Below are 16,245 nucleotides of genomic sequence, written 5' to 3'. Positions count from 1 at the left end.
AAACATATTTTTAAACAAAACCAAATACAACTAGAGAGGAAAACAATCCGACAATAATATAAAATTAGAAAAACTACACAGGTAATTCAACGAACAAATTAAACAGGATGAGACTAAACAAGTGATTGTACTAAGAGAAAAACACATAGTTATTCATTTCAACTATAGACACTTTGTATATTAAACTAAAAGAAATGTGAAATTTCATTCATAACTTGGTATTTGATAAACTCATGTAATTAAATTATATGATAAATGAGGCATGCTAATCATGAATTTATAATAATAAAACAGAAATGACTTCCTAATTTGGCAGTTCTGTTCCCTGCTGTCATTACAATGTCATTTCATGGCTATAACGACAATGCCTCAATTTTTTTTGTGCCAAAGAACTACGAAGAAAAAAAAAAACAAACAAGCTCAAATGTTTTCGTAAATGACCCTGAGTTAATTAGAAAAATCTGCACCCTTACCAGTTCTTCATCTCACGTGTCAGCTCTCATTAAATTAGGAAAAAAAATAATTTCAAAGTTAAGAAATCCTATGGTTAAAACTTTTAAACTAGGATCAAGTGGGCACATTCCTACATTTCTGTATGATGTCATACTAAACACTTCACAGCTGAATTTGAATGTGCAAGAGTATGAATGACTTTTCAATATAAGAAGTATCTGATCTAACACTGATTTTTTTTCTCTGTAGGCTAACTGTGCTGGGAACAGGTGGCCCTGCTTTCAATTATGGAGGGTTAGCATGCCAGTGTGAGGCCTGGATTAGTTCACCTTCTCACGGGGAATTTTCCTCGGTTGGGAATGGATTTATTATGGCTTCACACATGGAATAGAGCTCATGTCAGCTGAGGGCAGTGACACATCATATGATTCAAATTAACCTGCTGTGGACTGTTCCGCAGGGCTTAGATTGTGTATTAAAATGACGACATTTTAAAAACAGCTTGAAAGAAACCAGGATTGTTGAACTGCAAAGGTTCCAATTTGTTCCAACTAATCTATCACCTGCTGGAGATATTATTCTAGTGGGTTTCTGGTAGCTGCTGTTTTCCAGGTTTCTCCAAGCCACTGACCTTGCTAATGGGTACAATTGTTGCCTCTGAAGGAAAGACATGGGGGTTTGGGAGCTTTGAAGGAGTTTTTGATATAGAAGTTTGGACCTACCATTTGCCCAAGGTGATATTACATGAACAAAGGAAATAAAGGAATAATCACTAATTCTGAATTATGTTTCCAAACACAAATGCTAAAGAACAGAATTTGTATCACCTTGTTTGGAAAAAATAATCCCTAAAAAATGAATCTGAAAGGCTAACTTCCAGAACTGTTCACACTTTTTATTTGAAGAAAATGTAAAGTGATGCAGTTATAGTCAGTATTTCCTCTACCTTTCAGGGTCATCACTTTTATTGTTACCATAACCTAAATTTAAAAGTAAGACAGAATAGATTTAGCAGTAAGACATTCTCTGGAATGGTACTTAAATAGATAGGCATACAGATTAAAAACCTAATGGTAGAAAATATTTCTAAGGCTAACAATGACAATTTTACATTAAAAACTACAATTATTATTTGTAATGCCTTTATTTGTGATTTTTAAAAATATTCCAAGGGAAGGGGACAGTATTGGGGAGTATTATAAAGTTTGTTCTCTCAATCTCAGCATAAATCATATTCTCTTACTTAAAGTCTGGAAAACAGAAAATTTTTTTGAGTTGCCCAAAATTTATAAAATGATACACTCATATGGCAAAAATGTTTTAATGTGTCTTGTTATGTCCATTTAATTAATCTTACTATTTGCTCTAGCTTTTTGATTTTTAAATTACAGAGTAACATTCTTGCTATGTAGTGAGAGAGTGCATTCTGTGGAATAACACCTACTTATCTGCTCTGACAAATTGTTTACAGTAAAAAAATTTTTGTCTAAGACAGTAAATTTTGGAGTTCAAGGATGTTAGATTAGTGTTTTAGAAGAAATCCTGAAGAGCTGATATATCATTCAAACTAATCTTTCCTTAAATACAAAGAAAATATAAATACTTTTGGTTAAAATGTTTTAGATGTGAAGAACTTAAATCACTCATTGTACATTATGTTCATTTTTGACAACAAAAGTACCATGTTTAAGACAACTTCTTTCTTTTTATCATTCCTCTCTCCTGTATCCCCAAATTTCTGGAGTTTGGTGCTCAAAAACTGTGACTGATGCTCTTGAGAAAATGTAGTGTGTGTGTGTGTGTGTGTGTGTAATATTTTAAAAAAGAATTTTAATAAGAGTCACATAAAATCTTGCTACAAAAAGTATAGTCCCCAGATCAATAGCACTCACTTCACCTGAGAGCTTGTTAGAAACATAGACTTTCAAGCCCTACCTTCTAGAACCATTAGATCACCACTTCCATTTTTAACAAATTCCTCAGAGATGCTTCATATGCAGACTCAAGTTTGAGAAGCACTGCTGTAAAATAACTATTTCAATTCAATAACTTAAAAGTGTGAATCTCCAAATATAGTATCATCATTATTAAAAGGACATGAAATAAAATATGGTGTATATCTACTTCCCAGCTGTGAAAAGTATCCTAAGAAACATAGAAGTATAATTACTTTAAAAATCACATTTCTGCCACATAGTCATATTAAATGATAAAATTAAAATGTATAATTTTTCATTACATATAGGCATTTCTTCTAAAACTAAGTTTATTTGGTTGCATTTGAAAATATGGTGCTATCTACCCTCAACTTGCAGATTCCATCCCTTTTACAAACAAATCAAACAAATGTAAACTACAAGTGAACTTTTTATCCAAACTGAGTGAAAGACTGCCTGAAAACAAATGAAACCTGCAATTAAAACTGAGAAATAAGAAGTAAATCCAAGTTTCCCTTCCTTTTCTCTATGATCTAATGACACATTCTTACCCTAAAACTGTTCAGTCTTTGACACATGAATCACTCTGAAACCAAGAAATGTTCTGCAATTGACAATATAAAAGAAACTGAATCATAGTTTCAATGGCAGTTTTTTTTCTTTCTTCTTAGTGATACATAAAATGTTTTTTCTTACAATTGATGACGGTTCAGATTCAATGAAATGTACTTCACACTTCATACTTACTGAGTGCTAGGAACCACTCTTCCAATCCACCTACCACCTCACCCCACAGGCTTCTTCCAACACTCTGAAGACACCCTTGCAGTCCTTAATCAGTTTCTTACTTTCCTTCTATTCTTTAAAACCATGTCTAGATATTTATCATGAAACAATTCTTTATAGTAGCACTGGTGATATGTGCTTAATCAGAAGTGGGGCCCAATGAAAGGGTCAGTGCCGGTGGTTTTAGGCTCTGCACAGTCCAGATATTATGACTGACCGTCTTCTGTGTGGAACACAGTAAGTGCACTGTTAGGCCACAAAACACACACTCAACAAGGTCCACGCGTGGATATTTTTCTTCATCCAAATCCATGCCTTACAGAGCTGCTGCTGGAGTCTTAAGAGAGTGTAACATCATTGTTCGAAATTCCTATTGAAATTCCTAATGAAGAAACTAATATTCCTTTGATGGCTAACATATTCTGAAGTACTATAAATACAATGAAAGCAAAATGAAAATATAGGAATTTCTGTTAATAAAAATAAATGATACTACACTGAGGAGAATACTAATAGAAGACGAGGAGGAATGTAAGATGAAGGTGTAAGAGAAAGAGCAGGGCAAGGATAAGGAGAAAGAGAAGAAAAATCTCTAATGATGTTAAAATTAGTGTGGGGACAGATGTTCAGAATAGTGTTTGGAGTCATAAAGGCCTAGATTTTTGAATGGCTCTTCTATCACTGGCATTTTACGTCACTTTCCTTAGTCGTAGCTTACTTATTCAGAAAATAGGGATAATTGTAGTACATACTCCTGGGTTTTTATGGGTGTGTAAAGCACACTTTGATATCTTTAGCTGTCTAAAACTGAGTGATATGTCTCAAGCACTCTGTTAAACATCTTAAGTAAGTGGACCCAACTAATTAATCTACATATGCTGTCTTAGGTATGTATATCATATATCCCACCCATCTATCCATTCACTTTTTTCTCTTTAAATACAGGTAAGAAAACCGAGGCACAGAAGATAACAGCAATTGCTTAAGATTACACGACTAATTAATAGAAAAAGCAGAAATAAAATATCAGGTCTTTAACTTCCAGTCAATTATTCCTTAATCAAAAAACATTTGTCAGATTTTTTAGATCTCTAGAATGGGCAGCCTGAAGGTAGTACCCTTCTGGAAAACAAATCAACCACTCATTTTTGGCAGAGAATGTCAAAATTATTATATGCATGTTAGTATAGTCACATGGAAAAAAATGGAGACCCTTTTGAATTAAGAGTTTCTTACCTGGTCCATTAAGAAAGTCTTTAATCTGCAGCGTTACAAGGGAGGGTGGGATACCACTTCTGCTGTCTGCTTCTCCAGGTACTGTCTGTAGCCACACAGTGTTGTAATCAAGGGCCTCAGGCAGTGTTTTCCCAGGATCTAGAGGGACAAAATAGAAATTGAAAACATCAGTTACAATACAGACATCTCATTTTGGTGTATGAGTTTGAGTTGATAAACAGGTGAAAAAATGGTTAAATAGCTACGTGTATCTTTCATCGTTTCCTTTATTTGTATATTTCAGTGTACAAGTATTGTACTAAACAAGATCAACTGCTATACAAGGTGGGATGATGAAATCCCGTTTTCCACAACAAGGCCAAAGAGAAAAAGACACTTCAAGTCTTTTATCATCTGAGTGAAGCAAAGTTTCTGTACTGTGAGTTGCTGACTCCTAACAGTTTAATAGTTATATTTTTAGAAGAACATGATGTTGGAAACAAATTAAAGAAAAAGGGCAACCTTGTCAGCTTAAAAGAAAAAAAGGCATACATGTTCAAAGATGCAGTGGATTAGTACTACTTAGGGGTTATTTGATCTGTTTTAGAGTTTTACTGACATTACAATCACTTTTTACTACAAGGCTTTTGAAGTTAACTTCAGTAGCTTTCCCATAACCTTCTCTAATGATAAAAAATTGGTCAATCTTTTACTAGTTTCAATTAGACTAAAACTTATGGTTTTTTTTGTTTGTTTTGATTTTGTTTAATACTATGCATGTTTTTTACTTTTTCTGGTTCATACTGTGTATTTTTTAAAAGTATATTTTGGCTATTGGTGTTAGCAAACTTAATTTGCTTTTTAATGCTTAGAAATCCACAGTTTTTATTGAAATAGCTCTTTCAATAAGACTGCTGTATCTTGGCATACAGTGTAGCAGGCTTTTAAAAAACTTCTAAATATTCGCAGTTTTTCTTTAGTTTCAAGATTGTTTTACTCTCTGTGTTTTAATGGCCTCTGAATGTCAATTTTATAGGGATGTTCTTGCCATAGAGCCCATCTATTCCATTTTCAGTCTATTTGAAATGTGTTATTAAAGTGTTATTTATTTTAGCTTTTATTGATTGGACTGCTTTCAAGAATAGCATTTACATACAGTGTATTATATTCAACATATGGTTATATAGTATTACTGTCATATGTGAACTGGGCATATAAATTCTGCCTTGGAATTTGTATTTCTTGACCTTATCATGTGATCCTTATGAAATTTGGCACATATGAACCTTTATGTGATTTCAAAGAAAATACTGAAAGCAATTGATCATGACGTTAGATCTATGTGGTAAAGATCAAACACTCAGCTAGTGCATTCTTCTCTTTTTATATGATCAGTGAATTTAAAACAGTGAGAATATGAATAGTATACCCATTACATAGTAAGACTATACTATTCTCTCTTTTAAATGCAGTGGTCAGGTCTGGTGAATGGATAATAGAAATCTGTTGCTATAGGCTCTACACTCTGTGTAGGATCTATGTAAACCTACCAGAAGCTGAGTATTTATTTCTAGGATTGCCCCTATCTAGGAGTCACTAAAAGTGGTTTTATCAAGTAAGAGGTACTTGCAAGATCTATGAGAGGAGATATAATTTTTCACATTATGAGAAAACAACTGAGAGAAAATGTTATCTGAGAGAGAAAACATAGATGTGATACAAATAACAATAAATAATGCATAGACAGGAATTAAGCTGAGATAGAAAGGTTAATAAGATAAAAAACTGGGAGGTAAAACTTAAGTAGAACAAGTACCAGGAAATGCATATTCTAAATTATATGGAATTAGGAAAACTGTCATACTTGTCGCATTTAAAAAACACAACCCATTTTCTATCTTTTTTAGGGATAAGGATTCTGAGTAGCAGGGCAATGTACACTATGGGAATGTAAGTACATTGATTGTTATATCCTACATCATCAACAATAAGATGCCAAAATCAGAAAACAAAAGACTGATGTACAGTATATGACATATAAAACTTTTGTCAAAGGAAAGCATGAATAAAGTAAAAAGTCAAATAGCCAAAAAAAGATAAAATTGCAACATAAGTGACAGTGACAAGAAGGAGATATCACTAACATATAGAGCTCACATAATCCATATAAACACAAGTAGAAAAACTTGTGGTGTAGAGAATAAGCAATTAAAAATGGCATATAAACATTTGGAAATTGAAACATTAAAAGATACTGGTTTTAGCAATAATCAAATAAAAATTCTTAAAATAAGGTAGACATTTTCACCTGTAAAATAGGCTACTAAAACAATTGATAATGCCTGTATTGATTTATGATGAGATGTCTCCTCTAATCCAATAGTGGAAGGCCTTTTTGGAGGGTAATTTTCGAGTACATGACAGATTTTAAATGTGTATATTATTTGATGCAGTAAAATCAAAGAAAACAATCAGGTAAGTACACACACACACACACACACACATACACACACACATACTCACACACACACATAGTCAACTGTAGAAGAGTTCAACATTTTTCTATTTTTTTTTCTAACTGATTTGTAGGAACAAATATTTCCTATTAGTAGGCTGACTATCTTTCAACTGTATTCTGATACTTTTTTTGATATGCATACTTTTTAAAAATAGATATAGTAAAATATTCTATAGACTTTGACTTTATGAATTTATTCCTACATACATATATGTGTATATACACACATGTGTATATATGTGTGTGTGTTTCCTATAGTCTTTTGAAGATTTTTAAGTTTTTAATTTCCTTTATTTAATCCTTCTGGAGAGTACTGCTTTATGAAAAACAGGAAAAATCTGTTTAGCCTCACTGTTAAATGGGGATTTAAAAATTAAAATGATAAACTCAAGCTTGCATTCATGAGATCAGATAAAAAAATTGATGATGATATCCTGTATAAAGGGTGAAGGAGGAGAAATGGATCCTCCATGTGTGCACATGTAATATTTCTGTATGAACAGGAAGTTGGTTGAGAATGACTTCTCATCAAAATTCAAAATATTTATGCCCATGGCATCAGAAAGGTCATCTATAAGGAATCTAACTTTAAAAACTACTTAAGAATACATAGATATGTCCAAAGGAGTTGACTGTAGCATCATTTGGAATATTAAAAATCTGGGGAAAATAAAATTAAATATCCATCTACAGAGAAATAGTAAAATAAACTAGGACTAAGTTATGAATACTGCAGAGAATATTATGCTGCTGACAAAAAGAATAGTGAGAATCTCATGTCCTGATACAGAAGACCTTCAAAGTACTTGTTCAGTGATTAAAAGAAATAACTAGGACAGCAGCTTTAGTAAATATGAATATTAGAAAACCTGTATGTATAAAATATTCGGGAATCACTCTAACAAGAGATGAAAGATCTATACAATGAAAATTACAGAACATCAAAGAAAGAAATTAAAGAAGACTTCAGAAGATGGAAAGACTTCCCATGCTCCTGGATAGGCAGAATTAATATCGTCAAAATGGTCATACTACCAAAAGTGTTAAACAGATTTAATGCAATTCCAATTAAAATCCCAATGACATTCTTCATAGAATCAGAACAAGGAATCATAAAGTTCATTTGGAAAAATAAAAAACCAGAATAGCCAAAGCAATTCTTAGCAAGAAGAGTGAAGCAGGAGACATCACCAGACCTTAAACTATTCTACAGAGCAATCATAACAAAAACAGCATGGTACTGGCACCAAACAGACACACAGACCAATGGTACAGAATAGAAGAGACACAGAGACAAGCCCACAGAAATACAATTATCTTGTACTAGACAAAGGTGCCAAAAACATTCACTGGAGAAAAGATAGCCTATTCAATAAATGGTGCTGGGAAAATTAGAAATTCACATGTAACAAAATGAAATCAAACCCCTATGTATCACCCTGCACAAAACTCAACTCAAAGTGAATCAAAGACTCAGGCACTAGAACAGATAATTTGTGCCTAAAAGAAAAAAAAGTAGGCCCAAATCTTCACCATGTCAGCTTAGGATCTGTCTTCCTTAACAAAACTCCTAAAGCACAAGAAGTAAACTCATGGATCAATAAGTGGGATGGATTCAAACTAAAAAACTTCTTCTCAGAAAAAGGAACAATCAATAACATGGAGAGCCTACAGATTGGGAGAAAATCTTTACCCCATGCACCTTTATCTCCAGGATATATAAAGAACTCAAAAAACTGAACACCAAAAAACCCAAATAACCCAATAAATAAATGGGCTAAGGAACTGAACAGACACTTTACACAGGAAGAAATACAATAATCAACAAATATATGAAAAAAATGTTCTGCATCTCTAGCAATTAGAGAAATGCAAATCAAAACTACTCTAAGATTTCATCTCACCCCAGTCAGCATGGCAATTATCAAAAATACAAGCAACAGTACATGTTGGCGAGAATGTGGGGAAAAGGTACACTCATACATTACTAGTGAGAATGCAAATTGGCGCAACCATTATAGAAAGCAGTATGGAGATTCCTCAGAAAACTTGGAATGGAACTACGATTTGACCCAGTTATCCTACTCATCCGTTTATACCTAAAGGACAAATCAGCATTTTACAGAGATGCAGTTACATCAATGTTTATAGCAGCTCAATTCACAATAGCTAAACTATGGAACCAACAGAGATGCCCTTCAACAGATGACTAGATTAAAAAATGTGATATATATATATATACATATATATATATATATGAAGGAATATTACTCATTCTTGAAGAATGAAATGATGGCATTTGCTGGTAAATGGATGGAGCTGGATAATATCATGCTAAGCGAAATAAGCCAATCCCCAAAACCAAAGGCTGAATGATATGCGGATGCTAATTCACAATGGGTGGGGCTAGGGATGAATAGTTACCTTAGATTAGGTAGAGGTGAGTGAGTGAAGGGAGGGGAGGGGCTGTGGGGATGGGAAGGATAGTAGAATGAATTGGACATTATTACCCTATGTACATATATAACTATATGACTGCTGGGATTCTACATCATGTATAGCCAGAAAAATGAGAGATTATATTCCTTCATATATGATGTATCAAAGTGCATTCTACTGTCATGTATAACTAATTAAAACAAATTTAAAAATTTAAAAAAGAACCACATAGGTACTTCTTTTTGAAGGCTCTATGGGATGATCCTAACCATATTTTGATATATGAACCTATAATTTATTTAGGACTAAAGACAAAATAGGACCCTTTATAATCAATTTACAAAAATTAAAAGAAAAGGGAAAAGAAAAATCACTTTAACAGGTGTTTTATGTCCTTTCCTCCTCAAGGTATAAACCAGGGAATACCAAATTCTGATTATGTGAATGAATTTTCCAGGTCAGTGAGGTGTATTTCGTGCAGGTACCTCTCCTATAGTAGATGTTAGAGGGCCAGGCCACATGGTGTCCAATGTACAAGTCTACTCTGGGGCAATTACAGGGGAGATGAGTTAATAAGAGATAAACTAACTGACACTAGTAAGGAGCAGAATCAGAATTAAGACTATAAAAATCAAAGAAATCTAGCCAAGAAAACCAAAATTTCAAAGACTATTTACCAAGAAAATATTAGGACAAATGCTTTTTAAAAGTATGTCTGAATTTATAACATTGACAGAGCAGAATAACTAAAGTTAGAACCATCCACAAAAATATAGTTGGCATGGCTGATGAATCATGGAATGTAGGATAGAACTGGTATCTCCTCTCCTGGCTTGGTTCAAATCTCTTCTTTGTATCTGCCTATAGTCTTGGCAATTAGCTAAATCAGCAGTAGCAGAACAGTATGTTAGAATCCCAGAGAAACTGCTGAAGTTCCAAAGTCACCATTTAGTCCCTATGTTCTACCAGCCAGATGCTAAAGAAGATGACTGCTAGACTTCTTGGACTCTCTTCAATTTAACTTCCCCTTAACTCCATCTTCAGGGCTAGAAAATGAGTCATGTTCACATTTCTCAGGGTCCATATACCTGGGAAAGCACCAGATCAATTAAGATTAAAGGAGCTTGTAAATATAATATAAGCAAAGAGACAAAGACTGCTGCTTCATATTGGAAGTTCCTTCCAACTTCTCTATACTTAGGAAACAGTTAATTTATTCACGAGGGGGAAGCTCTCAAAAAAGAATAAACTCTGCTTAATGTGGATGGGCACATTTACACTGTTGTCCTAAAGCCAAGGAAACAGGAGGTCTTATTTTAGGAAGAGTAAGAGGGTGGGAAATGGTTCAGAATAAATGGTAAACTGCTCATAGCCATAAACCTTGCTCAAGATGAGTTAGAATTCATTTTTAAAAGACACTGTTATTGACCAAGTTGTAATGTTTCCTTTTAGCCTGACCTGGCCCCTCAAAGAAAATCATGTCACAAAGAATACCTAAAGAGAAAATTGAGAGCCCCAGTTTAGTTCCCAGATTAATCAAAGTATTGGGTTTCATAAGGATTTGATCAAGATTGTATTACTCATATTGGTAGGTGACTTTACTCTTCTTCAGAAAAATTTTCATTTCACTGACCTGCATGGGACAAATTTCATAGAATCTGATAAAACTGTCTTTTCAAATGCTGTGAACTATTATTTTTAAACCTTGGCAGACATCTGCAGAGTTAAGTATATATTGCTTACCATTGGAATGCACAAAATACAACGTAATTCAGTTCAGACAACTCAAAGCTTTGAAAATGAACTCACTTATGTTCTTTTAATTTTCTACATACCAAAAACTTTGTTTCCCAAACTCACATAGAACAGATGAATGGGACCATTTTTTAAGCCTTACTATTATTATGCTGCTCTGTTCCACTACATATCCTGCCATATATGGAACAGAGCAGCATAATATGTATATATGTATATATTTTTTTCATAACAAAGCTAAACTTTTACTAAGTTACTAAAAAAATGTTTTCCCCTGCAGATGTCAGTGGTAATTTCCTCATTATGAGAATGATAAAGGTTTAGCTCAATGATAGAATGTTCACCAGCTCATATAAGGCCCTGAGTTTAATCCCCTGAATCACACTTCCCCTAACTGATGTAATACTGAATATAAAATGATGTTAAATTACTTTTATACTGGATACTTCTAAGAAATACCCATCATAGATACAATTCCTTTTTTTTTTTACTTTTTATGTTATACATAAAGAACTTTGAGTTTTAAAAAGCCAAGTGCCATAAAAATCTGTTTATTTCAAAGTTTACCTTTTATAGAAAGGACTAAGGTGGAATTCTAAACCAACATCATTTCTCTCCTCACACTCCCCTCTCTTCTCTACATGCTTACTTTCATCAATCATAGGCCTATCGTGGAAGTGAAAGTCTATGTCTCTTTGTGCTTTCTCTTGACTTAAAGAGTACCTCTGCAAAGGAACTGGTTGAGAAATGGCACAAAAAGAAGTCAGTCCAATAGTTATTTTCTCTGGCAGTTTCAGGAAAAGTTTTTTGTGTGGGAGATGCATGTAACTATAGTCACAATAATATTTTACTTTCCTTGACTCAATTTCCTTAGGATACCCTTATTTTTTACATTTCTGTGGAAATGAGTGCTAACTTAAATATGAAGTACTATTGAGGAAACTAAAATTTCCTATGGAAGAAAGTTCTTGCAAACCTGTGCACTTACAAAAGTCCAATAAAATTTAGGGGATGAGTGCTGAAAATTATCTCTTTCTTTTCTTTCTTTTTTTTTTTTTTTTTAATAGTTTTAGCTGCAGATGGACAAAACACCTTCATTCCATTTATTTATATGTGGTGCTGAGGATCAAATTGCGTGCCCCACACATACCAGGCAAGTGCTCCACCACTGAGCCACAACCCTGGCCCTCTCTTTCTTTCCTAACACAGGGTCTATGTTGCCCAGGCTGTCCTCTTGCTTCTGCTTCCTGAGTAGCTGTGACTATACTGGGCATGCCACCACAACCAGCTTAACCACATTTTCTTCAGCAACCAAATAGCCTGTCACCCTATTGCATGCATTGACCTCCTAATACATGAATCTGCTCTTGTAATTTTGGGTAACATCTTGCCCAATATTATCAACTCATGAAATGACACCATGCTTTACTTCCTAATCTTACTGATGCAGTTAGCATTACTAATGACATATAATTAAAATCAACATTTTCCCTAAACTATTACTATCATAGATTCAAAATTCAGTAACATTTTGCTTTGATGCCATATTGCATTGCACTTGACTTTTCTAATAGTAGCACATAAAAAAAATCACAAATTCCTCAGATGTGCAATAAAACAAATACTTGTGTGATATGGCATTGCAAATAGCTTCAAGATTTACTTCTGTCTCCATTTTTATCACCTCCAGAAAGTCCAAAAGCTCTACTGTGATTTTTCTGAGAGAGATAAGAGACGTATACATTTTTATTCACTTTTTTTGGTGAAGTCTTCAAGGAAGTATTATACAAAATTTAAGTGTATTCTAGTCCATCATAGCTAATAAGACCAGGCCTGTCCTAGGCTGCCTCAGAATCAAGGTGGTGCCTACACCAGTTTGGGGAGACTATTTCTTTTTGGTCTGTGGTATACTGGGCTGTCACATTCATGAAACAGCATTTAAATGACTTTCAATGAGCTCTTGAGCAAATAACTGGAAGGTGATATGATACTGTCCTATAGAAGAGATTTGAGAAATAATTTGCTAATGACTCAGGACTCACAGGACTCACTGGGAACAGTTTAACTTTCAATGGTGCTTTCCTACACGTTGTTCTGTGTGAGAGTTTTAACGTGGGAGAAAGTATGGGGTAACGGAAAGAACATGGACTTGCGAGTAGTCGGATTTGGGTATAAATCCTGATCCCTTTAACTGGATAAATTCAATTTTACTGAATTATTCCCAAAGTGGGGAAAATAAAAAAAAAAATTGTGAGACTGTGAGAATGCTATATTAGATAATGTATGCAACGTGCTCGTGTGGGACTTGTCAGGGAATTCAAGAGTCACCATTTTGTTTCTTATATCTGAACTCTAAACAAAATGAGTATGTGTGTTTGTAAGGTATGTCATTCAAGAGCATACTGTTCCTGGTTTAAAAAAGTTTCTTTTTTCCTTTATCTCCCATCTAAAATAAGAGACAAATAATAGAAAGGTAAAAAATAAAAAAAAGCTTTGATCATTAGTAGAAATTATACTATTTTTGTCTTAAAAATTGTTAAAAATAGTATTAATTACTAAGGTTTCAAATAATAGTCAACATATTTGACCTCCCTATTAGTACTGTTGACTGAGAAGAAATTTCACTCCACTTTGGTTCTGATGACTGTCAACATTCAACATTACATCCTTACTTCCTTTCCTATCCCTTAGAAGTATTTGGTCTATATGTAAATCAAGGAAGTAAATAATCCACCAGACAAAATAGTCTGTTTTCTATTTTCTAAACTGGACATGAGAGTAGTATCTGGGTGTATCAACTTTTATACAAAGAAGACACTGAAACGAGACTTGACAGTAATTTTCAAGTAAACACAGTGAGTGTGGAAGAATTTCAGTTTTACAGGCCAGGCAGAGTAGAATGGAAGAAAATACCTAAGAAGGCATAAGAAGGCATCAGGATAAATAGGTCAGCACTTCAAGATTGCTTGCTTTCCCTCTCTCTCAATTCTTGGGAAAAAAAAAAAAACAAAAACATGTTCGGTTATGGTAGTTCAGTTTAATCCTTTTATGTCTAGCTCAAAATAGACAAAGGTGTTTCTTAAAAGAACTTGCAGAAAATGTAAAGGAAAGCATTTTGTAAGACCTATCATACTAGATCTGTTTGCCTCTATCTATGGAATTAATATTGTTAAAGCTTCTAAGGGAACTTAATCAGAAGCCATGACTATGCTTGGTCTTGGCTAGGCTCAGTGGCTCACAGTACAACCCCCCTGCAATAAATGAACCCACTACCAGAACTGTCAATCTTGATCCCTAGACATGTAAAAGACAAATCTACAAGCTGTAAGTTTCTCGTGTCTTTCTATATTTATTTCATGATTCATAATTACTGGTTATCCTTTTTTCAAAGTAGCCACAGAAGCAAATGTAGTGCATGAGGCTCCTATGATACCTTAAAGTTAAATTATGAAGAATCCTAGATCCACAAAACACCATAATAACTCAATTCATGGAAGTAGAATTGTCCATGAAAGTAATTCTACACTGTTCTGGATGCACCAGAGCATCATCTCTTACTGAATATCCAGACATGTGGCTAACTTCATAGCACTATTTTCTATGCTCTGCTGTTCTGCACCTTCTCTGCACCTGGTAAGATGTGACAGGAAAGGAAAAGAGATTTACTGGCTTGAAATATCAGGTCTGCTGCACATAGGTACAGAAGAGATTATAATGCTGCTGGGATGTTTGACATTGAGTGTCCACTGGATCTTAAACTTTTAGAACCAAGATTTCCATATCCCATGATATTATGAAGTTGTGGTAAACATAATTTTAATGTCTATATAATATAGAGAATATACCAGAGTGTATTTTTAAGACATTTGATTGTACCTTGTTTTTCACTGTTATAAATAATGCTAGGATTAAGTATTTTTATAGTAAAGCAATTTAAATTTATCTTCCTATAATTCCTGAAGTAGAATTATAAGATAAAAGAATATAAATATTTTATGGTTCTTAAAATTTAAATTGGTTTATGGTAAGATTTTCTTCCTTCTTTTCTACTTCCCACCCTCCCTCTTTCTCTCTCTTCTTCCTTCTTTTATTATAAGCATATTCTTTACTTTTAAAAATGTTTTTAGTTGGATATAACCTTTATTTTATTTATTTATTTTTATGTGGTGCTGAGGATCAAATCCTGTGCCTTACACATATTAGGCAAGTGCTCTTCCACTGTGCCATAACCCCAGCCCTAAGCATATTCTTTCTACTTAATGATGTCAATTGGTGAATGCTGTGTGAAATACCAATTCAACAAATCCCTTTTAGTTTGTCCTATTTTGTGATATTCTTGATCACTTTCCTATTTGGTTGTTTTCATGTTAAAGTCTAATGTGGGTTTCAAATATTTTACAGAATACTAAAAATTCAGTGCAATTAAAATGCTGTCCTGCAAAGAACATGTAGTCACGTACCCAAGGAAGATTAACTTAATGCCAACCGTCAACATCTTGTCTACTCTAGGCAAAGTCTGAAATCTGTAACAGTAAAGTCAATTCAGAGTCAGAAATGGTGCTGCACCTGTATAATCCCAGTGACTTGGGAGGGTGAAGCGGGAGGCTCACAAGTTTGAGGCTAGTCTCAGCAACTTAGCAAGACCTTGTCTCAAAATAATAAATAAAAAAGAACTAGGGATTTGGCTCAGTGGTAAAAAGTGTCCATGGGTTCAATCCCTAGTACCCATAAATAAATAAATAAATAAATTAATTAATTAATTAATTAATAAATGAAGTCAATTCAGTGTCTTCAAATGATTCTCCCCATTTTTCCATTCATCTTAAGTAAATGTTGATGATCAAAATAGGTATCACAAAGGCCAGGACATCAATCATGTCCAAAAAATTGAGACTATTAGTTTCTCCCTTCTACTGCTAATAATAACAGAAGTCTTAATTTACAGTCAAATAGTGCTTTACATTTCCAAAGCATTTCGTAAATATTATCTCATTTGGAACTCGGATAAAACTATTTCAGTACAAAGACCAGATATTATTATACCCATTTTAGAGATAAGGAAACTAAAGCACTAAGAAATACATTTGTATCAAACCAAAAATTAAAAGTCAAGGTTTCTGATTTCCTTTCCAATATCTTTCT

General features: G+C 33.7%; 1 protein-coding gene across 1 annotated transcript in view; it reads right to left on the bottom strand.

The window, feature by feature from the left end:
• Positions 1–16,245, bottom strand: part of LOC306653220 (intermembrane lipid transfer protein VPS13B-like) — a gene marked incomplete at its 5' end in the record, with an annotated part of 899,457 nt that overhangs the window by 179,093 nt on the left and 704,119 nt on the right. The window contains 1 exon segment of the mRNA XM_079126163.1: positions 4,413–4,550. Coding sequence (XP_078982289.1) covers positions 4,413–4,550 — 138 coding nt within the window.

Source organism: Sciurus vulgaris, assembly GCF_902686455.1.
Source record: "Sciurus vulgaris genome assembly, chromosome: 1".
Lineage (NCBI taxonomy): Eukaryota > Metazoa > Chordata > Mammalia > Rodentia > Sciuridae > Sciurus > Sciurus vulgaris.
The sequence above is the reverse complement of the archived record's forward strand: the minus strand, read 5'-3'. Positions and strand labels throughout refer to the sequence as shown.